The sequence below is a fragment of the Sorex araneus genome, chromosome 2 (genome assembly GCF_027595985.1).
Source record: "Sorex araneus isolate mSorAra2 chromosome 2, mSorAra2.pri, whole genome shotgun sequence".
Taxonomy (NCBI): Eukaryota; Metazoa; Chordata; class Mammalia; order Eulipotyphla; family Soricidae; genus Sorex; species Sorex araneus.
This window is the reverse complement of record NC_073303.1, coordinates 33,301,220-33,326,112: the sequence shown is the minus strand read 5'-3', so window position 1 is coordinate 33,326,112 and position 24,893 is coordinate 33,301,220. Positions and strand designations below refer to the sequence as shown.

The 24,893-nt window shown below is 48.2% G+C and overlaps 1 protein-coding gene across 3 annotated transcripts; it reads right to left on the bottom strand.

Annotated features, from left to right (window-relative positions):
- Positions 1-3,026: 3,026 nt before the first annotated feature.
- Positions 3,027-24,168, bottom strand: MDC1 (mediator of DNA damage checkpoint 1). 3 transcript variants are annotated; one of them, XM_055127847.1, is made up of 15 exons: positions 23,916-24,168; positions 18,397-18,538; positions 16,333-16,710; positions 16,195-16,255; positions 14,287-15,626; positions 13,569-13,634; positions 13,358-13,450; positions 11,594-11,794; positions 10,898-10,941; positions 8,313-10,070; positions 8,114-8,233; positions 7,816-7,998; positions 7,392-7,517; positions 7,194-7,304; positions 3,027-3,740 (listed from the first exon to the last, which is right to left on the bottom strand). In XM_055127847.1, exons 2-15 carry the CDS (start codon positions 18,533-18,535, stop codon positions 3,573-3,575), a joined length of 4,788 nt encoding a protein of 1,595 aa, XP_054983822.1. In that variant the 5' UTR covers positions 18,536-18,538; positions 23,916-24,168; the 3' UTR covers positions 3,027-3,572. The 3 variants fall into 3 exon arrangements, with proteins under 3 accessions (XP_054983822.1, XP_054983821.1, XP_054983823.1); XM_055127846.1 differs by lacking the exon at positions 23,916-24,168 and adding an exon at positions 23,750-23,898; XM_055127848.1 differs by lacking the exon at positions 23,916-24,168 and adding an exon at positions 23,750-23,898 and having other exon boundaries at positions 13,358-13,447.
- Between the last annotated feature and the right edge of the window lie 725 nt (positions 24,169-24,893).

The following is a 24,893-nucleotide window of genomic DNA, read 5'->3' as shown; positions in this document are numbered from 1 at the left end:
ATCTCTGAGCACAGAGCCAGGAGTAAGACTTGAGCAACACTGGGTGTGGCCCCAAACAAATTATTGTCACTCAGAAGTTGTCACTAAGTACACTTAGGGTTCCTCTGTCTCTGACCTCAGGCCAGGCAGAATGGCTACCATCTGGCATATAAATCTGTGCTGCCATGGGGCTGGAGCAGTAGCACAGCGGGTAGGGCGTTTGCCTTGCATGCAGCCAAGCCAGGTTTGATTCCCAGCATCCCATACGGTCCCCTGAGCACCTCCAGGGGTAATTCCTGAGTGGAGAGCCAGGAGTAGCCCCTGTGAATCGCCAGGTATGACCCAAAAAGCAAAAAAAAAAAAAAAATCTGTGCTGCCATTCCAGACTGGACCTTGTAACATCCATCCTACTTGGAGGTCCCTTTCTCCTTCTATTTAACCCTTCATATCCTTTCTTTTATTCAAGGCCTACTCCTGGTTGTATTTGGGGACCATGAGGTGCCAGGATCAAACTAACGTAGGCCGTATGTGAGGCAAGTTCCTTACCTGCTGTCCTATCTCTCTGACCCCTACATCACATCTTTTACTGCTTTCTTCTTTCAATGTTGTGTTTGGGCCATACCTGGCAATGCTCAGGATTTAATCCTGGCTCTGTATTCAGGGATCATTCCTGGCAGAGCTTTGGGGACCCTGTGGGGTAGCAGGGATTGAACCTGTTACAAGTCAAGCATGTGCATTACCACCTCAGCCCTGAAAATAAACTACTGTAAAGTGAGCAATTCAGCTTTTATACCATCATCACCAAGTCATACAGAGGTGGAGGACTGGAATATCGAAAATTTGGTACAACTTGTAAGCAATGCCATGGCCAGGAAAGCATTGTTGGATGTATGATGGCCATTAATACTGCCCTACCTGACATGCTGCTACTGCTGCTAATCACATCCATAGTGGCTTCACACGTGGAATTCAAGAACCAGGTCAACTCTGTGTGCTTATATCTGTGATGGACCTATATGTGTTAAGTTGGTCAAGCCCTTTGTGCTGAATACTAAACCGGCTTGATTAAGGTCATATTTAAAGGTTAATAGGAGGATCACTTACAAGCTTGGTAGGTCTCTAGTTTTTTGTTTGTTTTGGGAGCCACACTCTGCGGTGCTCAGGGAATCGAGCTGGGGTCAGCAGTGTCCAAGTCAAGAGCTTTGTGTCCTGTCTCTTCAGCGCAGGGGTAACCTCTGTAAAATTGACAGGGAAAGCCACTAAAGTGGGTGGTTGCCCTTGTATGGTAGCTAAAGATTGTGGCAGACTTTTTGGCTAGGCAGGTCATCAGGGAATACTGGAAATGTAAAAAGGTGAACAAAAATATGGTCCTTAGAAAAATAGGTGGGGCTGAAGAAGATAGTACACTTGCCTTATACATGGCTGACCCGAATTTAAGCCCCAACACGACATTTGGTCCCCTGAGCCCTGTCAGGAATGATGTTTGAGCACAGAACTAGCTCTTAAGTCCTGACACTGCCAGATGTGACCCAAAATACAAAAAAAAGGAAAAAAAATCAAAGAGCACTATTCAGAGGTATTTGCACCTTTGGGGTTTTTTTTTTTGGAGGGATGGTACTCTCAACTGTGCTCAGGTATCTGACAGTGCTCAGGGGACCATATGGGGTGTCAGAGATCAAACAGGGTCGGCCATGTGCAAGGTAAGCACTCTACCCACTGTGCTATTGCTCAGCCCCTCCAAAAACCAACTTCTAAGTGTAAGAAATGTGGGAGGGGGACAGAGAGGGGCAGGCTGAAGCAACAGAACAGCATTAGGGTGTTTGCTTTGTACAGGGCCACCTGGGTTCAATCTCTGGCATCCCATATTATCCCTTGAGCACCACCAGAAGTTATTCCTGAGTGCAGACCCAGGACTGAGTGCAGATTCAGTGCACACCTGAGCATCGCTGGGTGTGACCCAAAAAGCTAAAAAAAGTGGGTCAGTGAAACAGTCCAATGTGTTTCCCATGCACATTACTGATTATGGTTCAATCCCTGGCACTGGTGTGGTTTTCAGCATCACTCAGTGATCCCTGAGCAGAGCCAGAAATAGCCCCCAGCACCACTGGATGTGGTTCAACTCTCCCATACTCCCCAATAAAAGGAAAAAAGAAATGTTACCTTAAGGGGGGTAGAGAGATAGTACAGGGGTTAAGGCACTTGTCTTGCTTGCAGCCAATCCCTGCTCAACCCCCAGAATCACAAGATCCCCCAAGTAATACCACAAGAGACCCTTGTGCAGCCAGTAGTAGTTCCTGATCACCTCTGGGTATCATTCCAACTCATTAAAAAAAAAAGGTCGTGGAGGGACTGAAGGGTAAGTAAGGAACTTGCCTTAGACACGACCTACTCAATTTGATTCCTGGCACTCCATTTGGTTTCCAAGCCCTACCAAGAATGATCCCTGAGGGGGTTGGAGCGATAGTACAGCGGGTAGGGCGTTTGCCTTGCACGTGGCAGACCAGGGTTCGATTCCCAGCATCCCATATGGTCCCCTGAGCACCGCCAGGGGTAATTCCTGAGTGCAGAGCCAGGAGTAACCCCTGTGCATTACCAGGTGTGACCCAAAAAGCAAAAAATAAAAAATATTTAAAAAAAAAAATCCCTGAGCACAGAGACCTGAGCATTGCTGGATGTGACCCAAAAACCAGGGGGGGGGGTGCTAGAAAAAAAAGGAAAGAAAAATAAGTGTTACATTAGGGTCAAAGGACTGGAGCTCAGTGGCAGAGTTGGATCCTAGCAGTACTACGCCTGGTGTGATTCCAGCACAACACAGTGCAGGCGATCAAGCGTATGGCCCCTGGACATCACAACAATGACAACAACAAACGGGGCAGGAAGTAAAAAAGAAATGGAGAGACAGCTGAGCACCTCTTTGACATTCTGCAGGCCCAGGTTTGATTCCCATCAAGCATGATCCTCAGAGACTAGAGCCAGGAGTAGTAGTTGAGTACTGCTGGTGTGACCCCACCCCTCCTCAAAGTTATATTTACATAAAAAAGACACCATAAGGCTAGAGTGAATATTTATTTATCAGGAAGGCTTGAACTTAAGCTCTTATTTTATAAATAATAGAAAAGCATGAAAGTGCAGTGAGTTGTTCGAAGGCAAAGCTAAGGGACACTTCTAACATGACAGGATGAGTAAAGTTCAGAACACTGCAGAACTCTATCCTCCAATTTGCTCACCCCAAGCATTTCTTCCAAGTTTCTGATGCTAAAACTGTTTTCACTGTCTTACAGAGGATAAGAATCACAGTGAGCAAAGAGGAAGAGAGATGGCTTCCAAACAAGTCGGACAACACGTGTGTGAGGAAGCAGTAAGACACTGGTTCAGCTAAACCTGAGCTGACTAAAGATATTCAAGCATAGGGTTGGGCACTGAAGAGAACCTCACTTTAAATCTCCTTATCTTTGTTGACCCATAATCTTTTTTGGTGCTGCCATGTTCCCACACAAATCAGATTAGTACACCTCAATCCTCTCTTAACACCCTGAACTCTTTCTTCCCAATATCTTCTATTGGTATGGGAGGAGGGTACTGGAGATAGGGATTCAGGTGGGTGACATTTCCAAAGCAGAGAAGATGAAGGCCTCTGGCTTGGCTTCTTGCTTCAACACGCCAGTCAGCAGGAACTCAGGTGAGAGGATGGGCAGTCCAACTCGAAATGGAACGGAGCACCGATGGAAGTCCTGGGAGCATGTGATCACAACTCTCTGAGGCTGGGGAAGGATACAACAAAGACAAAGTCAACAGTGAAAAAGAATCCAAGAAATAAATTCTCAAGCCACCTGTCATTCTTAGCATTATGCTATGAAGCTAAATGAAGTACAGAGTAAATTAATTTTCTGATTGTAAATTTAATTTTTTTAATTTCTGCCTTGTTTCTTTGGGTGCTCATAGGTAACCCCTGGTGGTCTGGTGATGCTTACAAGATTATATGTGGTGCTGGGGACACAAATGGGTTGACAGGATGCAAGGCAGGTATCTTAACACCTATACTACTTACATAGTATAGGTGTTACTACATACCTATACCTATACACCTACATACCTATACTATATAGATACCTATACTATATCTCTTTGGCTCTTAATAATTAAACCTGTAAAATTAATTACAATTTGGCAGAGTAGATGCTTTACATGTATGAGGTCTTAGATTTAATTCCCAGCTATTCCCCTTTCCCTTCACAGCAAATTTACAGGATATGTAAAGAACCAAACAGGTGGGGCTAGAGCAATAAATAGCACAGCAGGTAGGGGGTTTGCCTTGCATGTAGCCGACCCAGGTTCGATTCCCAGCATCTCATATGGTCCCCTGAGCACTGCAGGGGTAATTCCTGAATACAGAGCCAGGAGTAACCCCTGTGCATCGCTGGGTGTGACCCAAAAAGGGGAAAAAAAAAAACAAAATAGGCAAGATAGTTGACATGACAAATGATCAAACAGAAAAATTCAAACTATGCAACATTCTATTTTAGGGGGTGGGGTGACCACACCCACCTATGATTAGGGCTTACTTCTGGCTCTGTGCTGCTGGGGACTGAACCTGGATCAACCATGTGCAAAACAAGCACTTAACCCATTCTTCTGTTGTCTGACCCCAGACTGTGGAACATTCTAAAGGACAATAACCCAGTTTCTGTAGGAAGTAAAGGGCACAAAAAACACTGGCAGGCTAGGGTGATATACTGGAGTAAAAGAGAACTTAGACGGGGCTGGAGAGGAGACTGGAGCTATAGTGCAGTGGGTTGGGTGCTTGTCTTGCATATGGCCAACCAGGGTTCAATCCCTGGCATCCTACACGGCCTCTTGAGCGCCATTAGGAGTTATTCCTGAGTATGTAGCCCCTGAGCACTACTGGGTATGACCCCCAAAACAAAAACATTTTAAAAATGGGGCTGGAAAGATTAAAAAGTTGATTAATACAAAATGAAAAAATGACCAAAAATTATTGTTTTGTTAGGGATCACTAATACCACTGTGATTATATAATGTATACTTTTTCTCAGATATCATTTTGTTAGTGTTATTTTTGGCAATACTTGGTGTGCTCAGGGCTTACCACTGACTCTGTACTGAGATAAGGGATCATTCCTAGGCTGCCAGGGATTGAATTTGCATTTGGGTTGGCTGCGTGCAAGGCAGGAACCCTATCCACTGTACTATCTCGTAAGTACCTCAGATATATATATGTATATATATATTTTTTTCTTTTATTTAATCGTTTTGGGTTACACCTAGCAATGCTCAAGAGTTACTCCTGGCTCTGCACTCAGGAATCACTCTGGGCAGTGCTTGGGGGACCATATGGGATGCCGGGAATCAAATCCAGGTTGGCCACATGCAAGGCAAACGCCTTACCCACTACACTATCACTCCAGCCCTATGTGTATTTTTTTGCAGGGGGAGGGTTTTGAGCCATCCAGAAATGATCAGGAATTATTCCTGGCTCTGCTCAGGGATCACTCCTGGAGGTGCGCATAGTACTCTTTATGGGGGACTGTGGATCAAACCCCAGTTAGTTGTGTGCAAGGTAAGCACCCGACCTGCTGTACTATCGCTCTTGCTCCTATATTTGTATGTATATATTTATATTTTTGAGTATGTAGGAACAAATGTTTGTACTTTCCTTTGAAATACTTTCTTAAAAGGGTTTGGAGAGATAGTACAGGACATAATGCATGCGACCAAGCTAGCTCGAATTCCCAGTACCACAAATGGTCCCCCAAGCACCACCATGGACCATTTCCTGAACATGGAGCTAGAAATAGCCCCTGAGCACTGCAGGGTATTGCCCAATAGAAATGAAACAAAAACAAAAAAATAGGCTGGAAGGATTGTGCAACACGCTGAGGGCAAGCTCTGTACGCAGAAGGTCAGCATTCCACCAGCAACACCACAAATTCCCCCAAGCACTACTGGGAGTGACAACAGCACAGAGCTAGGGATAGCTCCTGAGTACCACCTGGTGTGGACCCAAAACCAATGAATGAGAAATTATTTTTTCTAAATAAATGATAAATTTAAAAAACACACAAACAAAAACTTCGGAACAAGGAAAATGAAAGAATGATCCAGAGAGATAACTCAATGTTCTTGGTACGCATACAGGAGGCCTAGATTTGACCCCCAGAACACATGGTAGTTGTGGGTATAGTCCCTGAGCACTGCAAGGTATGGTCCCAAACAAAACAATAAACCAGGAAAATGGGACCAGAGAACAGCAGCTAGGGTGCTTGCCTTGCATGCAAATGACTCAGGTTTAATCCCCAGCATCCTATTATCATATGGTCCCCCGAAGCCCACCAGGAGTAATTCCTGAGTTCAGAGCTAGAAGTAACCCCTGAACAGGCAGGATGTGACACATTAACCCCACCCCCCAGCCAGAAAAAAAAAAATCAGAAAAAGGAATGAACAAAATCTAGATTTTTTTCCTGGTCCACATTATTCAGCAATACTCAGGGATTACTCCTGGTTCTGCACTCAGGAATTACTCCTGGGGGTGCTCAAGGGACCATATTGGAATGCCAAAGATCAAACCTAGGTTGGCTGCATGCAAGGCAAGTGTCCTACCCACTGTACTATCTCTCCGGCGTCCACAATCTAGATTAATTTGTTAAACTTGATTTGTACACTGCAGTACTTCTTTCCTTTGAAACTTTTAAAAACACAAATTAAAATCCAGTTGCTATCAGCAGATCCCTTCAATCCTCTTGCCTTCTATATATAGGACAGAATATATAGGACAGAAACCTCGGCATCTCCCGCCAAGGTTTCTCTCCATCCCAGGATGTAGTGATTCCAGAAGTAAGCAAGAGGAAGAGAGCACAGGCCGAGGAGGAGCCAGAGGGGAGAGCGAAACGCAGCCTCCGGCGCGCCAAACCTACCCAAGATTCCACAGCCCCCAAAGTGAGAGAAGAGCCCAGGACCTGCTAGGGATCAAGTGGGAGGAAACCAAGGGGATTCTCAGCGTAGGTCCTGAGGGCCTGGGTGGCTGTGACCAGCCCAGCTAATCCCTCCACAGGTGCTCTTCACGGGCGTGGTGGATGAGTGTGCCAAGCGGGCACTGCTCCTCTACTTAACCCTGTGTGCCCATCTTTATCTATCTTGTCCTCCAGCCTTTTCCCATTCCAGCCGCCTTCACCAGCTCCAGAACCTGCCACCCATACCTTATATGCCCGGGGCATGCTGGTCAGGAGAGTGCCTCCACAGCAGCTGATGATCTCTCCCATCTCGGCTGGTGGTGGCTGGACCCCAGGGGTCACATGAATCTCATAGCCCTATGAGGAAGCAAAGAAACAGGAGATTTAGGCTGGAGTTAGTGAGGAGAACCCCAGGAGGATTAAAGTCTGGGGTGGAAGACTCACCTCCAATAGCCTTCGCTCTTGAGCCCGGCTCAGGGATTCCTTAAGGCTGAAGCCAAAATTCTTCTCATGTTCAGGATCCATCACCACATAGTCATCCGGAGGTAAGAAGCGACGAGCCTTGTAGGACTAAGGGCAGTGGCGGTCAACATTCAAGCCCAATTCAGTCTGTCCCTCGCTCCTCTGCCCAGCCATTTGTGGGGAAATCACAAAACTTCTGCTTCTAAGCTCCCTGGTTTTCTCCTTGCCTTCTACCTTTTTTTTTTTGGGTCACACCCGATGATACACAGGAATTACTCCGACACCATATGGGATGCTGGGAATCAAATCTGGGTTGACAGCGTGCAAGACCAACACCCTTCCCATTGTACTATAGCTCCAGCCCCGCCTTCTACCACTTTCTCAAGCAATTGTAAACGTCTCCTACCTGGTACAACCAGTCCAAGGAGAGGATGGGGATGCCCCGCCCCAGGGCACACAAAAACTTGACTGTCCGGCGAATTCGATCAGTCACCAGGTAGGAAGCTTCTGCTACAGAGTTGGCCAGGCTCCCCCCGAGGTCCAGCAGCGCCCGCTTGGCATGCTCATCCACCACGCCCGTGAAGAGCACCTGTGGAGGGATTAGCTGGGCTGGTCACAGCCACCCAGGCCCTCAGGACCCACGCTGAGAATCCCCTTGGTTTCCTCCCACTTGATCCCTAGCAGGTCCTGGGCTCTTCTCTCACTTTGGGGGCTGTGGAATCTTGGGTAGGTTTGGCGCGCCGGAGGCTGCGTTTCCCTCTCCCCTCTGGCTCCTCCTCGGCCTGTGCTCTCTTCCTCTTGCTTACTTCTGGAATCACTACATCCTGGGATGGAGAGAAACCTTGGCGGGAGATGCCGAGCCACCCAATTCTTCCCCAGCTTTGAGGTCTCAGCCTTTCTCACCTCTTCCTTTCCTAGCTTCTCCGCAGGGTCTTCTTCCTCTTCCTTGAGGAATTTTATCTTCTGGGCGACTTCTCTTTGGAGTCGTTTTTGAAGTGGGGATGAATCCACAGTGGCCAAAGGCCTCTTTTTGCTTTGGGTGGCCTTAGGCCGGGCCTTTGGGGTGTGCCCAGGCCTCTGGGTTGCCTCTATCTTTTGGACCTCAGGATCGTGAGTGGGTGTTTCAGGAGGCTCAGGTTTGGCCTCAAGGGACTTAGCTGTTCTTACAGCTCGTCTCTGGCTCCTGGAGGACTGAGGACGAGGCTCAGGAGGTACAGGGCTGACTTCACGGACAACAGTAACCGCGAGGGACCCATGTTTTCTAGTGGCCCTTGCTCTCCTGCTGCAGTCGGCTTGAGGGGTGGGCTTGGGGGCAGGCAACTGGGATTCAGAGGTAGCAGCACTTACTGAAGACCTCAGCCTCTTGCCCAGACCATCCTGAACTTTGGTCTCAGGAATGACAGGTTGGTCTGTGGGGTTAAGTTCAAGATCAAGGAATGTGGGTTCAGGGAACTGGGAGGCCGTCACAGATGTGCCTCGAGTGGTCCGAGATAGAGGCTCAGGGATGACAGGCTGATCTGTGGAAGTGGAAGACTGGAGCTCAGGGTTTGGGAGGTTAGCTGGTTTGGGGGTTTTATTAGATTTACGTGTTCTGCCCTGAGCAATCCCCACTGGGACAAGCTTCTCTATGCGGACAGTAGGCTGAATTCTGGAGGCTGGAGGAAGTGGTTCAGGGGTTTTGACTGAGGAACTTCGTGTCCTGCCCCGAGTGGTGTGAAATACGGGCTCAGGGATAACAGTGGGAGTGCAAGGTCGGTTTTCAGGGGCTATGGGGACAAATGGTATAGAGGTCTCCAGAGATTTGGATGTTCTTCCTCGAGTGGCCCAAGATATGGGTTCAGCAGTGACAGCTTGGTCTGTGGGGGTGTCAAGCTGGTGTTCAGGGGCTGTGGGGACAACTGGTTCAAGGGTCTTGCTAGAGGACCCATGTCCTTTGCTCCTAGTGACACGGACTGCCAATTTGGGGGTGACAGGCTGATTTTCACAAACAGAAGGCTGAAGCTCAGGGGTTGTGAGTACAACCGGTTCAGGGGTCTTGACAGAGGACCTACGTGTCCTGCTCCAAGTAGTACGAGATGTGGACTCAGGAGTGACAGACTGGTCAACGGTGTGGGAAGACTGCAGCTCAGAAGCGGTGACTACACCTGCTTCTGGAGTCTTGACAGAGGACCTAAGTGTCCTGCTCCTAGTGGCCTGAGATGTGGGTTTGGGGATGATACGCTGTTCTGTGGAAGCAGAAGGCTGAAGCTCAGGGGCAGCAGGAACACCTAGTTCAGGACTCTTGACAGAGGACCTACGTGCCCGGCCCCTAGTGACCCGAGGTGTGGTCTCAGAGCTGACTGGCTGGTCTCTGGGAGTGGTAATATGGGGTTCAAGGGCAAGTGAAGAAACTGGAGGAGGAGTCACCCTGGGAGACTCCTCGGCCTTCACGTTGGGTTTTGTGTGGAGATGCTTCAGCTCTGAGGACAAAGGAGTCACTGGAGCTTTCTGACTCCTTTTTCGCCTGGTCCTGGGAACGGGACGCTCTAATGGTGAAGGGAGAGAAAGCACAGCCTGAGGGGCAGTATGTTTTTGCTTATGAAAGATGAAGGGTTTTTGGTGAGAAGCTGAGGATTCAGGCACTGCAGAAGGCAGGGAAGTATCTGGAGATTCCTGATCATCCTGGGAAAGAAAGAAGCAAGTGAGGAAGAAGGGCAGACTCAAAGACCAGTTCATGGCTAGAGTGGGCGTTGGCATTTCTGTGACCTCTTCCACAAGATGGGAATCTTCTTGAGACAAAACAGTGCTCTGTCAACAGACCTCTCCCCATAACTCAACCACTTTAGTGTACCCCACCTATGGCGTACCCCATCTATTGGTACTGTAAAGAAGATAGCTGGGGAAAGGAGAGAAGGGACACCAAGAAAGGTGTCTTTGGGGCTGGAGCCATAGCACAGCGGGTAGGGCGTTTGCCTTGCACGCGGCAGACCAGGGTTCGATTCCCAGCATCCCACATGGTCCCCTGAGCTCCACCAGGAGTAATTCCTGAGTACAGAGCCGGGAGTAACCCCTGAGCATCGCCAGGTGTGACCCAAAAAGCGGAAGAAAAAAAAAAAAGGAAGGGACTTTGACTTAGAGAGACAAACTTGGGAAACTACTGGAAAACAGGTGCTGAGAGTAAAGGGATAAAGAGCAATGAAAATGGGGGCTGGAGCAATAGCCCACAGAGCTTAGTGCATCTTCTGCATGTGGGAGACCGGATTCAATCCCTAGCACTGCATGGGTCCCTGATCACTGTCAGGAGCAACCCCAGAGCACAGAATTAGGAGTAGCCATCCCGAGAGCACTGCTAGGTGCATTCTCCCAACCTCCGCAGAAAAAAAAAAAAAGTGTTGAAAATGAAAGAGTGAGACCATGGGGAAGGAGCAGATTAAGACGGGCTGAACTAGGGGCAGTGGAATGCAGAGACAATGTATGGAGTAGGGACCAATAGAGAAGGGAGTTCTCACCCTGGATGTCTCCTCAGAGGGCGGTATCTGGCAACTGAAGTGGCCTGACAAAAAATAAAGAAAATGTTACTAAGGTTTGAGCTGTTAATTACTGGGTGTTGACTACCACGATAGCAGATAGTACCCTGGGTACCCCTCTGCCTTCTCTTATCTCTAAGCCGATTCCAAAGGTTCCTCCACCTGAATGGCTCCCAGAAGCTAGCAGGGCTGAAGCAAGTCCCTGAAAGTCCCTGATCCCCACTCTAGGTTCTGCTGTGGTACTGGCGACCTGCCAGATCCTGGCTCTCCACTCCATCTCCCTTCTTGGTGGGTCTCTCCAGTTCACTTATGAATCTTGACTTCTGAACTCACCTGGCTCCTGCTTTCACCCTAGGACTCCCTAGTTTTCACTTCTCTTGCAAGAGCATGATTTTATATTGCTCTCCCTGGTACTTTCTTAGCTGTCTCAATTTCTACCTTCAGACACTTCGGACCCTTTTCAGCATGAACATTTTTCTCCTTTGGATCAGACTCCTGTCTTTGAGGTTCTCTAGCTGTGTCTATCACAGTAGACACAGTTAAAGAACCTGTGTTCTTTCTCCCCCATCACAGTTCTTCTCCTGCTCCCCTCCCTCTGTCCCAGTGGTAGTTTCTTGTTTTCCCTTGCCAAGATCCCTCCCGCAGGGGTCGCCCTCTCTACAGTTCCTCTTCATATACCCAAGTCTTCCACAGTTTGCATTCGTCTGTCCTTAATCTCCAATGGCTGTGTGGGAACTAGGCTCCCAGGATATTGGTCCTGCAGTGCTTTTCCAGGTAAAGAGAGGCAAGTCCCAGGGAAAGCTGCAGCAGATTGGCTCTCAGACTCTCTTGGACAGAACGGCTGTGTAGCCAAGACCTCCCATGACTCATCCAGGGCACCTGAAGAGTGAGAGGTAGAAAAGGTCATAGGTAGAAAAGAGTTAAAATAGAGGTAGAAAGGCTTATGGGGCTGGCGAGATTATACAGCAGATAGGGCACTTAGATTTCCGGCACCCCACATGGTGCCCCGAGTCCTGTCAGCAGAGCCAAGAGTAAGCCTTGAGCACTACTGGATGGTTTGGCCCCCAAACAAAACAAAACAAGAGGAGGAAGACACTGCCCAAAAAGACTGTACTTTTGGGGCTGGAGAGATAGCACAGCGGGTAGGGTGTTTGCCTTGCACGCGGCCGACCCATATGGTCCCCTGAGCACCACCGGGAGTAATTCCTGAGTGCAGAGCCAGGATTAACCCCTGAGCATTGCCGGGTGTGACCCAAAATAAAAAGAAAAAAAAAAAAAAAGACTGTACTTTTGGTCTGAAGAGATAGTACAGGGGTTAAGATATGTACCCTGCATTTGGTTCATTCCTGGTACCCAGATGAGTTCCTGAGCATCATCAGAAGTGAACACCGAGCAAAGAGGCAAGAGAAGCCCTTGAGCACCACTAGGCTCAAAAAATCCAAAATTCCTGAGTGCATGAGCCAGGAGTGACCCCTGTGCATCGCCGGGTGTGACCCCCCCAAAAAAAAAAATGAGAGGAGAGTGGAGAGAAGAGAGAGAGAGAAAGGAAGGGAGGGAGGGAGAGAAGAGGGAGGGAGGGAGGGAGGGAGGGAAGGCGTGAGAGAGGGAAAGAGGGAGGGAGGAAAAGAGGGAGAGGAAGAGGAAGAGGGAGGGAGAGAGACAGAGACAGAGACAGAGAGAGACAAGCATCTGCCATAGAGGCAGGCAGGGAGTGGAAGGGAGGGAGGGAGGGAACCTGGGGACACTGGTGCTGGGAAATCTACACTGGTGAAGGGATGGATATTGCAATCTGTATGACTGAAATCTAATCATGAAGAGCTCTGGAAGGGTCTGTATCACAGTGATTCAATAAAAAAGTAAAAAATAAATAAGATGATGCTAGAGGATCAGGGTGATAGCACAGTGGGAAAAGAGTTTGCTTTAAATGCAGTCAACCTGGGTTTCATCCCTGACATCCTGTAAGTTCCCCCAGGCCTCCCAGGAATGATTCCTGAGTGCAGAGACAGACTAATTCCTGAGCATCACCAGGTGTAGCCTCAAAACAAAAACAAAACAAAAAGATGCTAGACTGGTTGCCCTGTAGGTCTGACTTAATATGGAAATCTTTTCCGGATGAGACAAAGGGACATCAACAAAACAGTTGAAGGAAAAAGGTTGGGGACCTGAGTCAGTGCATGTGTTGAATACATGAGACTTGGGTTCAATTCCTGAAACCACAAAAACAAACAAGAAAATATTTTCTCTTTTGGGGCCAGAGAGATCACTCAACAGGCTGAGTGCACTCTTCATGTGGGAGGCTTAGGTTTGATCCCTGGTACCAAATGATCCCTTCAGCAGTGCTGGCGGTGGTCCAAAAACAAAAACACAAGAGAGATGTGCAGAGGAAGGAAAACAAGGAAAGGTGCCAAATAAAGGCACAGAGGAAGGGAGAGTTGCTTATACCTTGGGCCTGCATGCTGCAACAGGAAGGTCCAGGTTCATGGGGTAAGGTTAACAGGTAGGCCTGAGTGGCTTCATCCTCTACGCTCTGGTCTGCTGCAAAAGGAAAGACGACCTCAGTCCTCAGTGCCCCATTCCCCACCTCATCAGGACCATCTGCCTGATCTCACGGCTCTCACTGGCACCTGTAGCCACATGACATGACTGTCCTCACCTTCCAGGCTCTGAGTTTCAAGCTTCACAAAGCACTGGGTAGCTTGCAGGTCTAGATCTTCAGAATCTGGTGAAGGTGAAACACAGAATAGGTAATAAATAATCACAAACAACCCACAAATCTTTATTTCACCTCTACTATTCTCTCTCATTCCCAAACCCGATGTAAAGAACTTTTTGTATCCTACCAAAATTCAAATGTTATATCTAGAGATGGGGGCCTTTGCAAGATGATTAAGTTGTAAGGGGGGGAGTTAATAAATGAACTTAATGCCCTTGTGAAAAAGGCCCCAAGCTCTTTGTGCCCTTCTTCCATTTGAGAACAGTGAGAAGGCACTGCCTCTGAAAAAGGAAGCAGGCTCTCACCAGATCATAAATCTGCCTACACCTTGATCTTGGACTTGCCAGTTTCTGGAACTGTGAGAAAAAAACGGCTATTTACCAGTCATCTAGTCTATGGTAAGTTTTGGTATCAAACAGATGGATGCAGGGGCTGGAGCAATAGCACAGCGGGTAGGGCATTTGCCTTGCACGCGGCCGACCCAGGTTCAATTCCCAGCATCCCATATGGTCCCCTGAGCATTGCCAGGAGTGATTCCTGAGTGCAGAGCCAGGAGTAACCCCTATCCCTCACCGGGTGTGACCCAAAAAGAAAAAAAAAAAAACAGATGGATGCAATTTATTTTAGGGTCCAAGGGAGGAAGGGCAGTAGCACATACCATCATGGCTGTCTCCTGAATCCTTGATTCTGTGGATCTGGTGTTTCTCCTTTTCTAGGGGGCTCTGGGCTTCCTCTCTCCGTGGCTGAATGGGTTTTTCCCATGGAACACCTTTGTCCACCACCAGAACTGTTGGGTTCTCCCCTGAGATAGGGCAAAGGTCCTCCTTCACTTGTACCACAGGTGACCCACCCTGAGCCTCGGTCTCCAGTTCTTTCTTTGGCTCAAGGAGGACCACAGCACACTCTGTCCCAAGGTGGCTCTTGCTTCTACCTGCCGCTGCTGAGGATACTAAGGATGTGCCCTTTTTTGCATGTGTCTCACAGACTCTAGTTGTGGACTGGGCTGTTTCTGGATGCACTCCAGGCACTTTTCTTGGATCCCCTTCTGCTTTCACATCTCTTTGATTTGTCCACACCACGGGTACCTGATACTTTTCCTCCACCTGTTTGTTGATGACCTCTGTGGCAGAGGCTTGGTTTCCCTCCAACTGGACCCCAGCAGAGCTGATATCTACCTTCCTATCACTGTCCCCAAGAAGAGGTTGGCTCTTTTCTAGATGTGCCTTGTCTGGGTGACCCTTAGAGAGAACTCTTCCTTGTTTTTCCACAGGAAGCCCCTGCTCCCTCATGTCTGTGTCACCGCCTCTCCTAGTGGAGGTCTGGTTTTGCTCTAGAAGACCCACAGGTTGGGCGCTGCTCCCTTCTGGGCTCTCTTTCAGGGATACCAAAGGGAGAGCTGTTGAGATTTCTTCCTTGTCATCCTTCTTGTTGTCAATCTCCATGGAGCCTAGGCTTCTCTCCAGAGGAGCAGGCAGTGGGGCCTTGCTCTCCTCCACATCTGTGTCACTATCACTATCCTGCCGATGTGCCAAGTCAGGTGCCCCAGAACTCTTTGTGCCAACTCCATAGATGACCAGCCTCTGTTTCAAAGGAACAACTGCAGGGGTTGCAGGGATCCCTTCTTCTTCCACATCAGTATCGCTGTCCATGAAGCCAGAAGAACGGGTCATTTCCAAATGGTCTCCAGCAAGCCGGCCTATGCTCTTGTCATCCACATCTGTGTCACTGTCCTCGTCAGCAGCTTGGCTCCTCTCCCTACCAGGACCCCTCTTGGCTTTGCTGCTATGGCCCTTTCTCTTCACTGCACACGGATCCTTTGCAGTCTGGGACTCAGTCATGGTTCCATCAGCTTTTGATTGTTCTGTCTCTGCAATGGCATCTCTTCTGGAAATTAAGGAGTCCCCTCCTGAAACTGGTGGCTTAATTTCTTCATCTGTGTCACTGTCCAGATTGAAGGCAAAAGGACCATCTGGGGCAGGCAACCCTCCCTCTTCATCACTGAGAAAGGAACAGCAGAGAAAGAGTCAGAAGAATCTATTTTCCACCTGTGCACTGGTGGAGGGATGGGTGTTTGATCACTGTGTGATTGTAACTCAAACATGAAAGCTTGCAATTGCATATCACGGTGATTCAAAAAGGAAAAAAAAAATCTATTTTCCTGGAAGGACATTCAACCGGCTGTGAGTTCTTAAGGGACAGATACAGAATTTTTTCTTTCTTTCTTTTTTTTTTTTTTGCTATCTCCAGTAATTAGTTCTCTGCCTAGCATTTCAAGAGTGTGTAAAAAAATTCAGACACTGCTGGGTGCAGCCCCAAAGTAAATAACAAACAAACAAAAATTCAGCCAAGCAAATGCTTAACAGACGGGAGGACCAGGTTCTATGCCCAGCACTGCATAGTCCTCTGAACACCACAGGGTTTGGTGCCCAAACACAAGATAAGTAAATAAAGAAATAATTCAGCTAAGTGGTTAAAGAGTATACACAGTCCCCACTTTCACAATGATGCTCTCTAGAGATGGCGCCTCCTTTTGAAGATTCAAGACATTTGGCCCTTCGGCACTCACCTCTCTGGAACTACTGTTGTCAAAGGGGAAGATGTGGTTTTTGGTTCTTCAAAAGCAGGATCTGTCAAGAACAGAAAGGAGTAAGTTAAGTCACCATGCCATCTCCTCACTCCCAACACACCGAATACATATACTTACCTACTTCCTCCTCCGAGTCCTCAGCCAGCAGGAGTTCCTGGGGTTGAGCTCTCTGAACTCTGGGTGTCTCCTCCACCGTTAGAGGGCCCCGGCAAACGAAGGGCTTGGGGACAGCCAGGCGATAATACTGGCAGGGCAAGTCACCAAAGAGAATCAACTCCTGGTCCCTCAGACGATGACTCATTCCAAGTTTTAGGACTTTTGGAGGTCTCAGAATCTGAGTACCATTGAGGCTTCCACAGTCTCGGAGGATAGGTGCCTTGTTCCAGGCCAAGATTTCAATCACTGCATGTTGTTTGGAGATGGATGAGAAAGGCAGGGCCACAGTGCAATCAGGCAGTCGACCTACCACATTCTTCCCCAGGTACAGTGGGAAATCTAAGGATCAGAAAGGGAAAGAAGTTCTAAGACCAGAGGCCTGGACTACTATTAGGATGCTGTTTGTATTAAGTTACATGCTATTCACTAAAGGCCCCCCTACCCCCCAACCCCCGCCATACACACACACACATTTGATTTGTTTTCTTTTTTTGCTTTTTGGGTCACACCCGGCATTGCACAGGGGTTACTCCTGGCTCATGCACTCAGGAATCACTCCTGGTGGTGCTCGGGGGACCATATGAGATGCTGGGAATCGAACCTGGCTATTGCTCCAGCCCCCCCCCCCCCACACACACACATTTGGAAAACAAAAAGGCCATAGGACACCTAGGAATTGAAGAACATATACAACCTATTTTTACTCAGTCAATACTTAAGCAATCTGGGAAATGTGTGCCTAATAAATGAAATGTATTTTGAGTGGGGGGGACTGAAATGTATTTGGCAGAGCTCCAGGGATGATATCTGGTGTCAGGAATTGAACCCAGATCAGCTTCATGCGAGGTAAGCACCTTAGCCTTTTTTTTTTTGAAGGGGGGGTCACACCTGGCAATGCACAGGGATTACTCTTGGCTCATGTACTCAGGAATTACTCCTGGCGGTGCTCGGGGGACTAAATGGGATGCTGGGAATCGTACCTGGGTCGGCCGCGTGCAAGGCAAACACCCTACCTGCTGTGCCATTGCCCCAGCCCCCGCACCTTAGCCACTGAACCACCAACCCTACCTCTACACTGGATTTTTACCTGTTGTGGCAAACTTTACATATAAAATTTCCCTTGGGCCGGAGCAATAGTACAGAGGGTAGGTAGGGTGTTTGCCTTGCACGTGGCCAACCCAGGTTTGATCCCCAGCACTGCATATGATTTCCTAAGTCCTACCAGGAGTGATCCCTGAGCACAGAGCAGGAATAAACAGTGCAGTGTGCCAAAAAAGTATCCAGAGCAGGAGCTATAATAGTGGGTAGGATGCTCACCTTGCATACTGCCAACCTGGATTTGATCCTTGGTATCACATATTGTTCCCTAGCCTGCCAGGAATGATCCCTGAGCACAGAGACACGTGTTAAATGCTGAGCAGCACCAGGTATAGCCCCCAACAAAAATAAATGCCCCCCAAAAGTGTCCAATTCAGTGGTACTAAATACATTCAAATGGTTATACAACAATTGACATATATTTTTTGCCCCGCAAAGCTCAGGGGTTACTTCTGGCGACCATATGGGATGCTAGGGATTGGACCCAGGTTGGCCGCAAATGCCCTACCCACTGTACTATTGCTCCAGTCCCATATTTTTAGACCACACTAGATTTTTGCTTTTTTTTTTTCCTTTTTTCTGTTTTGCTGGGCACATGCCAGATGGTACTTGGTAGATAATGAGCTCCTGGGGATCAAATCTGGGCCTCCTGCACGTGAAGCATGCACTCACCCTTTAAGTCAGCTGTCTGGCCCACATACTAGATTTTTATTTGAATCTCTTCATTTTGTACAAAAGTAAAACTACCTACATTCGCTTCAGGAAGTCATGTGTAACAATCAACTTAATCTGTCTTCTCATCTCCAATTCTGATAATTTTCCCCAGGATCTGATTTAAACATTTATAAGGTTCTTGCAACCTTCCATCTATCTCCACACACACATTAGTAGCCAAGACCAATACTTCAGCATTCAATACAAACTGACCTTTTTCTGGTGCCTGGGGACTGCTGAAGAAACGCAGTCTCCCTACAGGTTCCAAGCTATGCCCCAGAGGTTCACTGGGTTCTACTGTTTCCTCCTCTTCTTCTTCAAGTTCCCAGTTAATAACCTGGGTATCCTCCATGATCTGGGGAAAAAACAGGTGATTTTCATCTTTATCACTGGTGTGTACACACACACACACACATACATTCACTCAGAGAACAGATGCAGAACGGAGGGTACCTCTGGAAAGTGACGGAAAGTGACGAAGCTTGATGCCTTTTTCAACCAAGCATTATGTTATTCTTCTGAATGAATTACAAATGCATTTTTATGGGCCAGAGTGATAGTACACCAGGTAGGGTGCTTACTTTGCATGCAATCAACCCAAGTTTGATTCTTGACATCAAATATAGTCCCCCTGAGCTCACCAGCAGTGACTTCTGTGTCAGAGCCAGGAGTAACCTCTGACCACTGCCAGGGTGGCAATAAAATACATTTGGAGGGACCTAAGAGAGAGCATACAGGGTTGAGTGTTTTGCAAAAGTCTACCCAGGTTTGATTCCTGGCACCACATATGGTCCCCTAAATTCTACAAACAGTGAACAGAGATCATAGCCAGGAGGAAACTCTGAGTACCACTGGGTGTGGTCCTAAAAACAAACAGTAACAACAAATACACACACATTTGGGTGGCCTCTCCACAGAGCTAGACCCCTAGACCAGGGCTACAACTGGTAGTACAAGGAAGGTCACGTGGTGCTAGGGATTGAACCTGGGGCTTGAGCATACCAGGTATGTTATGTACTCCAGTAGTCTTATTGGGGTTTTTGTTTTGGGCCACACTCAGTGGTGCTCAGGGCTTGCTTCTCACCTCTGCATGCGCTCAGCCCTTAGATATATCTCTGCAACTCCCCCCACCATAATTAAAAAAAAATCTTTTGGAGGGTCATCCCCAGTGGTACTTTAGAAGACTGGGGTCTCTTGGAAGAAATATGATCCCATGATAACCTTTCAAACCACAGTGCCTAAAAGAAAAAAAAAAGGGGGGAGGAGGGAGGGAGAGGAGAGGGAGAGGAGAGGGAGAGAGGGGAGAGAGAGAGAGAGAGAGAGAGAGAGAGAGAGAGAGAGAGAGAGAGGGAGGGAGAAACAGAGGGAAAGGGGGAGGGGGAGAGAGAGGGAGTCTGCCATACATGCAGGCTGGGGGTGAGGAGGAAAACTAGGGAGGACATGGGTGGCAGAAAATGTACACTAGTGAAGGGATGAGTACTGGGACATTGTATAGCTGAAACCCAATCATGAACAACTCTGTAGCTGTGTACCTCACAATGATTTAATTTAAAAAAAGGAAAAAAGATATATAATCCCAAGTACACAAATACATATAAATGTGTTGTGTTTATGTAATGCTTTTCTTTTTTGGTGAGGGAGGTGGGACAACCTATTGGTGCTCTGGACTTACTCCTAGCTCTACATTGAGAAATAACTCTTGGTGGGGCTTGGGGGACCCATTTGGGGTACCAGGGATTGAACCTGGGTCAGCCGCATGCAAAGAAATCATCTTATCTGGATACTACACTTTCTGGCTCCTGCGAAAAGGTTATTTTTGTTGTTTTTTGGTTTTTTATTTTTGCTCTTTGGGTCACACCCCGCAATGCTCAGGAGTTACTGCTGGCCCTGGCAATGCTTAGTATGGGATGCCAGGGACCGAACCTGGGTCAGTCATATATAAGGCAAATGCCCTATGTGGTCTACTATTGTTCTAGCCCCTATAATGAAGTTTTGAGAAGTACTGCTAGCTTTGTTTTTACTGGTATACACTGGTAGTTTCTATTTTTATTTTTCCATTCTCCCAGTTCCTGTTGTTGTTTTGTTTTTGTTTTTGAGCCATGCCCAGTTGTGTTCTGGGGCTATTCCTGGCTGGCTTTGGGCTGGAAGTTAATCTCGGCAGTACTCACAACTCAACTGGGGTCAGCTGCTTATAAACCAAATTTATCTTCTGTACTATCTCCCTAGCCCCTCCATTCTCTATCTTTAAATTTTTTGGTCTTTGAGTCACACCTGGATGTGCACAGGGCTTACTCCTGGCTCAGGGACTAGAGCAATACTACAGTGGATAGGGCATTTGCCTTGCACGCGGCCGATCTGAGTTTGATCCCCAGCATCCCTTATAGTCCTCCAAGCACTGCCAGGAGAAATTCTTTTTTTTTTTTTTTTTTTTGCTTTTTGGGTCACACCTGGCGATGCACAGGGATTACTCCTGGCTCTTCACTCAGGAATTACTCCTGGCGGTGCTCAGGGGACCATATGGGATGCTGGGAATCGAACCTGGGTTGGCCGCGTGCAAGGCAAACACCCTACCCGCTGTGCTATTGCTTCAGCCCCTGCCAGGAGAAATTCTTGAGTACAGAACCAGGTATAAGCCCTAAGCATCACCAGGTGTGACCCAAAAATTAAAAAAAAAAAAAAGCTGGCTCTTTTCTCAGGGATCACTTCTGGTGGGGCTTAGGGGACCACATGTAGCACCAGGGAAAGAACTCAGATCAACTGTTTGCAAGCCAAGTACACTAACCAATGCATTATCCCTCTGGACACCATTTTCTACTTGGGATTTTTTTTTGTGGGGGAGAAGAGGACATACCTGGCACTGCTCAGGGATCACTCCTAGTGGGCTTCAGAGGACCATATGAGCTGCTAAAGATGGAACGTAGGTGGGCCTCATGCAAGGTAAGGGTCCTACTCTCTGTACTGTCTCTCTAGTCCCCCATTCTCTGTTTTTTTTTAAAGGCCAATTTGCACCCTACTAAATTGATTTCATAATTAGCTATAGGTTGCAACCCACATCGTTTTATAGGAAGCAGGTTTTTACCAACATCAGCTATATCTGAGGCATTGTGTGATGTCTGGAATAGTAGCTATACAAAAGCATTTAGGAGCTAAAAACATTACATAACCTGCTGAGTGTAATACATCAGATATATGAAAAGAACAGGAGTAAAGGTGCTTCTGGCTGAAAAGTTCATCTTTTAACACATTACCACACCATCTCAGTGTAACTGAATTAAACCACAAAGATTTATAAAAGTGGAGATACACAGAAGTTAGCTAGTACATTATGTCCAGAGACTCACTTAACCATCACAAGAAACACATCGAAATAAAGTATAAACTTCCATTGCTCAGGCAAAGAAACTTCAGCATTGATGGGTTAAGAAACTTGTCCAGAGGCCAGAACGATAGTACAGTGGGTAGGGCGTTTGTCTTGCACACAGCCAACCTGGGTTGGATACTCGGCATCCCATATGTTCCCCTGAGCAGAGCCAGGAGTAACCCCGAGTACTGCCTGGTGTAACTCAGACTCCTCCCACCCCTCACCAAAAAAAAAAAAAAAAAAAAAAAGGAGAAATCTGTCCCAGGGACTAAAGCAATTTGCATACACCTGATTGGAGTCTGAACTTTGGCATACCATATGGACCACAGAGCACCACCAGGAGTAATTTCTTTTTTTTCTTTTTTTTTTTTGCTTTTTGTGTCACACCTGGCAATGCACAGGGGTTACTCCTGGCTCTGCACTCAGGAATTACCCCTGGCCGTGCTCAGGGGACCATATGGGATGCTGGGATTTGAACCCGGGTCGGCCGCGTGCAAGGCAAACGCCCTACCCGCTGTGCTATCTCTCCAGCCCCAGGAGTAATTTCTGAGTACAGAGCAGAAGTAACTTCTGAGCTTTGCTGGGATTCAACTAAAAATTTAAAAAAAAAGAAAAGAAAAGAAAAAAGAAACTTGTCCAAGATCGACAAGATTATGTCTCTTCAAAATTCTCTTACTAGGCCATAGCGACAGTACAGGACAGTACATCAGAGAGGGCGTTTAGCCTGCATGCGACCCTCTTGGGTTGGATTCCCAGCGCCCCACGTGGTCCCCTGAGCACCGCCAAGAGTAATTCCCTAGTGCAGAGCCAGGAGTAAGGCCTGAGTATTGCCCCGTGTAACCCAAAACGCAGAAAACAAATAAAATTATTTGATGATAGGGAGCTGGAGTGTACAGCGGGTAGGGCGCCTGCCTTGCACGCGACTGGCTGGGTTCGACCTCTCCTCAGTGCATCTGATTGTTTCCCTCCTCACCCAGCACCTACTGCTAGGAGTGATTCCTGAGATCAGCGCGAGGAGTTCGTCCTGAGTGTCGCAGGATGTGACCGAAAAATTAAAAAATTAAATTTTAATTAAAGAAAAATTTTTTTCGGGGCCGGAGCGATAGCACAGCGGGGAGGGCGTTTGCCTTGCACGCCGCCGACCCCGGTTCGATCCCCGGCATCCCATATGGTCCCCCAAGCACCGCCAGGAGTAATTCCTGAGTGCAAAGCCAGGAATAACCCCTGAGCATCGCTGGGTGTGACCCCAAAAGCAAAAAAAAAAAATAAGAAAATTTTTTTTCTCGTGGCTTTCGATGTCCAAGGGATAAAATAAACAGTAACTCCTGAGCAAGTTTCTTAACGTCACATCCTATAACGTATGCCCAATTAACTCCCTCAGAGCCCACGGTTCGGCCACAGGGACTTTCCCCAGTCTCTAGATACAGACCGGCTGGCGGAATAGTCCTGCGAGGAAGGCGCTGGCCTCTCACGTGCTCGACACGGGTCCCCGATTTGGCCCCCCCCCCCCCCCCCCGAGCTCCGCCAGGAGTGATCCCTGAGATCAGAGCCTGAAGCAAGCCCGGAGCACAGCCCGGTGTGGCCCCGGAACCAAACCGTTAACAAAGGCAGACCGGATCCCCGTCTCCCTGGCCCTGTACAAGCCTCCGGGTCCATCTCCTACCTTCCCGTCACCAGGCAGCTCAAGCGTCGCTTCCTCCCCGCCCGCTTCCTGACAGCCGGGAGCGAGCTTGCCCCTTAGCTACACACGTCTCGCCCCTGGACGCTCCGGCCCGCGGCCCCTTCACACACCGCCGGGCTTAGAGCCCTGTAGAACCCGGTCTCTCCCCCTACGCTCCATCAGGCCCATTCAACCGTGGTTAGTGCGCACCTGGGACCGTTCGAAATATATCTGAGGGACACTGAAGAACCAAACTTAAAATTAGACGTGCCTTCCGTTAAGATTACATCTGAGCCGATCGATGGAAAACTAAATGGAAGGGTTCAAACTCTTCAAAGTGACACTGGTGAAATTGACCTGAAAGTGCCCTTCCCCGCGGGTGAAACGGGGGGCGGGCAGAGAAAGACAGATAGAACTAAACCCATCCTTAGGGGATAGAACTAAGCCCATCCTTCTCAATTGGAAAGCCGAGGGAGTGCCTAGGACCCTTGGTTCCACCCCGGGGCATCCCCTCCTAGGCCCAACGTTTCCTGATGTACTCCTACCTAAATTCGGGCTGGGGCGTCAAGTGAGGTTGAGCATTATAATAATCCGAGTGGCGTAAATCCTCATCGTCTCCGCCCAGAAGAACCTGAGGCACGCCCCTCCCGCCCGCCGAGAGAATCAAGATGGCACCCGGGGCGACGTGGGCGAGGCTCCCCCAGAACTCACCTACTTTGAGCTCCCGCGCGCGCTACCAGTAAACCGTCACACGACTAGCTGGCGCGAGTGAAAGTTCCGGAACCGAAACGATCCGTTGATTGGCTCCAGCTTCTGCCTTTCACAGTTCTGCTGCATCCCGATTGGCTAAGTCCCAACGCGGAGGCAGATTCAAACTCCTCCTCCCGAGCGTCCCGCCCCTTCGAGCTCAAAGGGGCGGTCGCGTCTCCCGGGAAGCCGAGAGCGGTTGGGCTCTGTCGTAATTATAGGGCGCCGCGAGCATACTGAAGAGCGCACGTCGATTGGTCAGCTCTAAAGGACCACCCGCTACCGCTCCACGATTGCGACGCCCACTTCCCGCGCAGACTTCCAAGCCGCGACCACAGAGTCTGGCTGCTCGCGGTGGATAGACGAGCTCACCACAGGCGCCAGAGCGCCCTTTTTCGGTCCTCCCAGGCCTGGTGATCCGCTGACTCGAGGAAAACGAAGACGGGCTGCAATCGTGGCTGGAGGCTGCATTTTGAAGAACAGCCAGCTGGCCTTCTCGCTGAGAAATCGTCACCCTCTATTGATTTGGTTTTCCGTAGAAAGCATGTACTTTCATCCGTGAGGAGACATTCTGATGGACATTTTGCAGTTACGTTCCTAAAAGCAAAAATATATAAATATATATTATATGTTTATAATATAAATATATTATATTATAATTTCTATTATATTATAATTTATACTATAAATATATAATATAAATATATATATATATTTTGGTGGGGTTGCACATCAATCAGACAGTGGGATTTACTTCTCCTACCTCAGCATCCAGGGATCACGCTTGGGCGGGCTCAGTGGGCCATGTCGGGTGTCGGGGAGCGAATCCGGGACTCGGCCGCTTGGTCAGGCAAACGCCCTACCTGCTGTACTATACCTCCGACCCCGGAGAAATCTTAAAGTGAGCAGAAACTATTTCGTTAACCAACGTAAAAGATACCC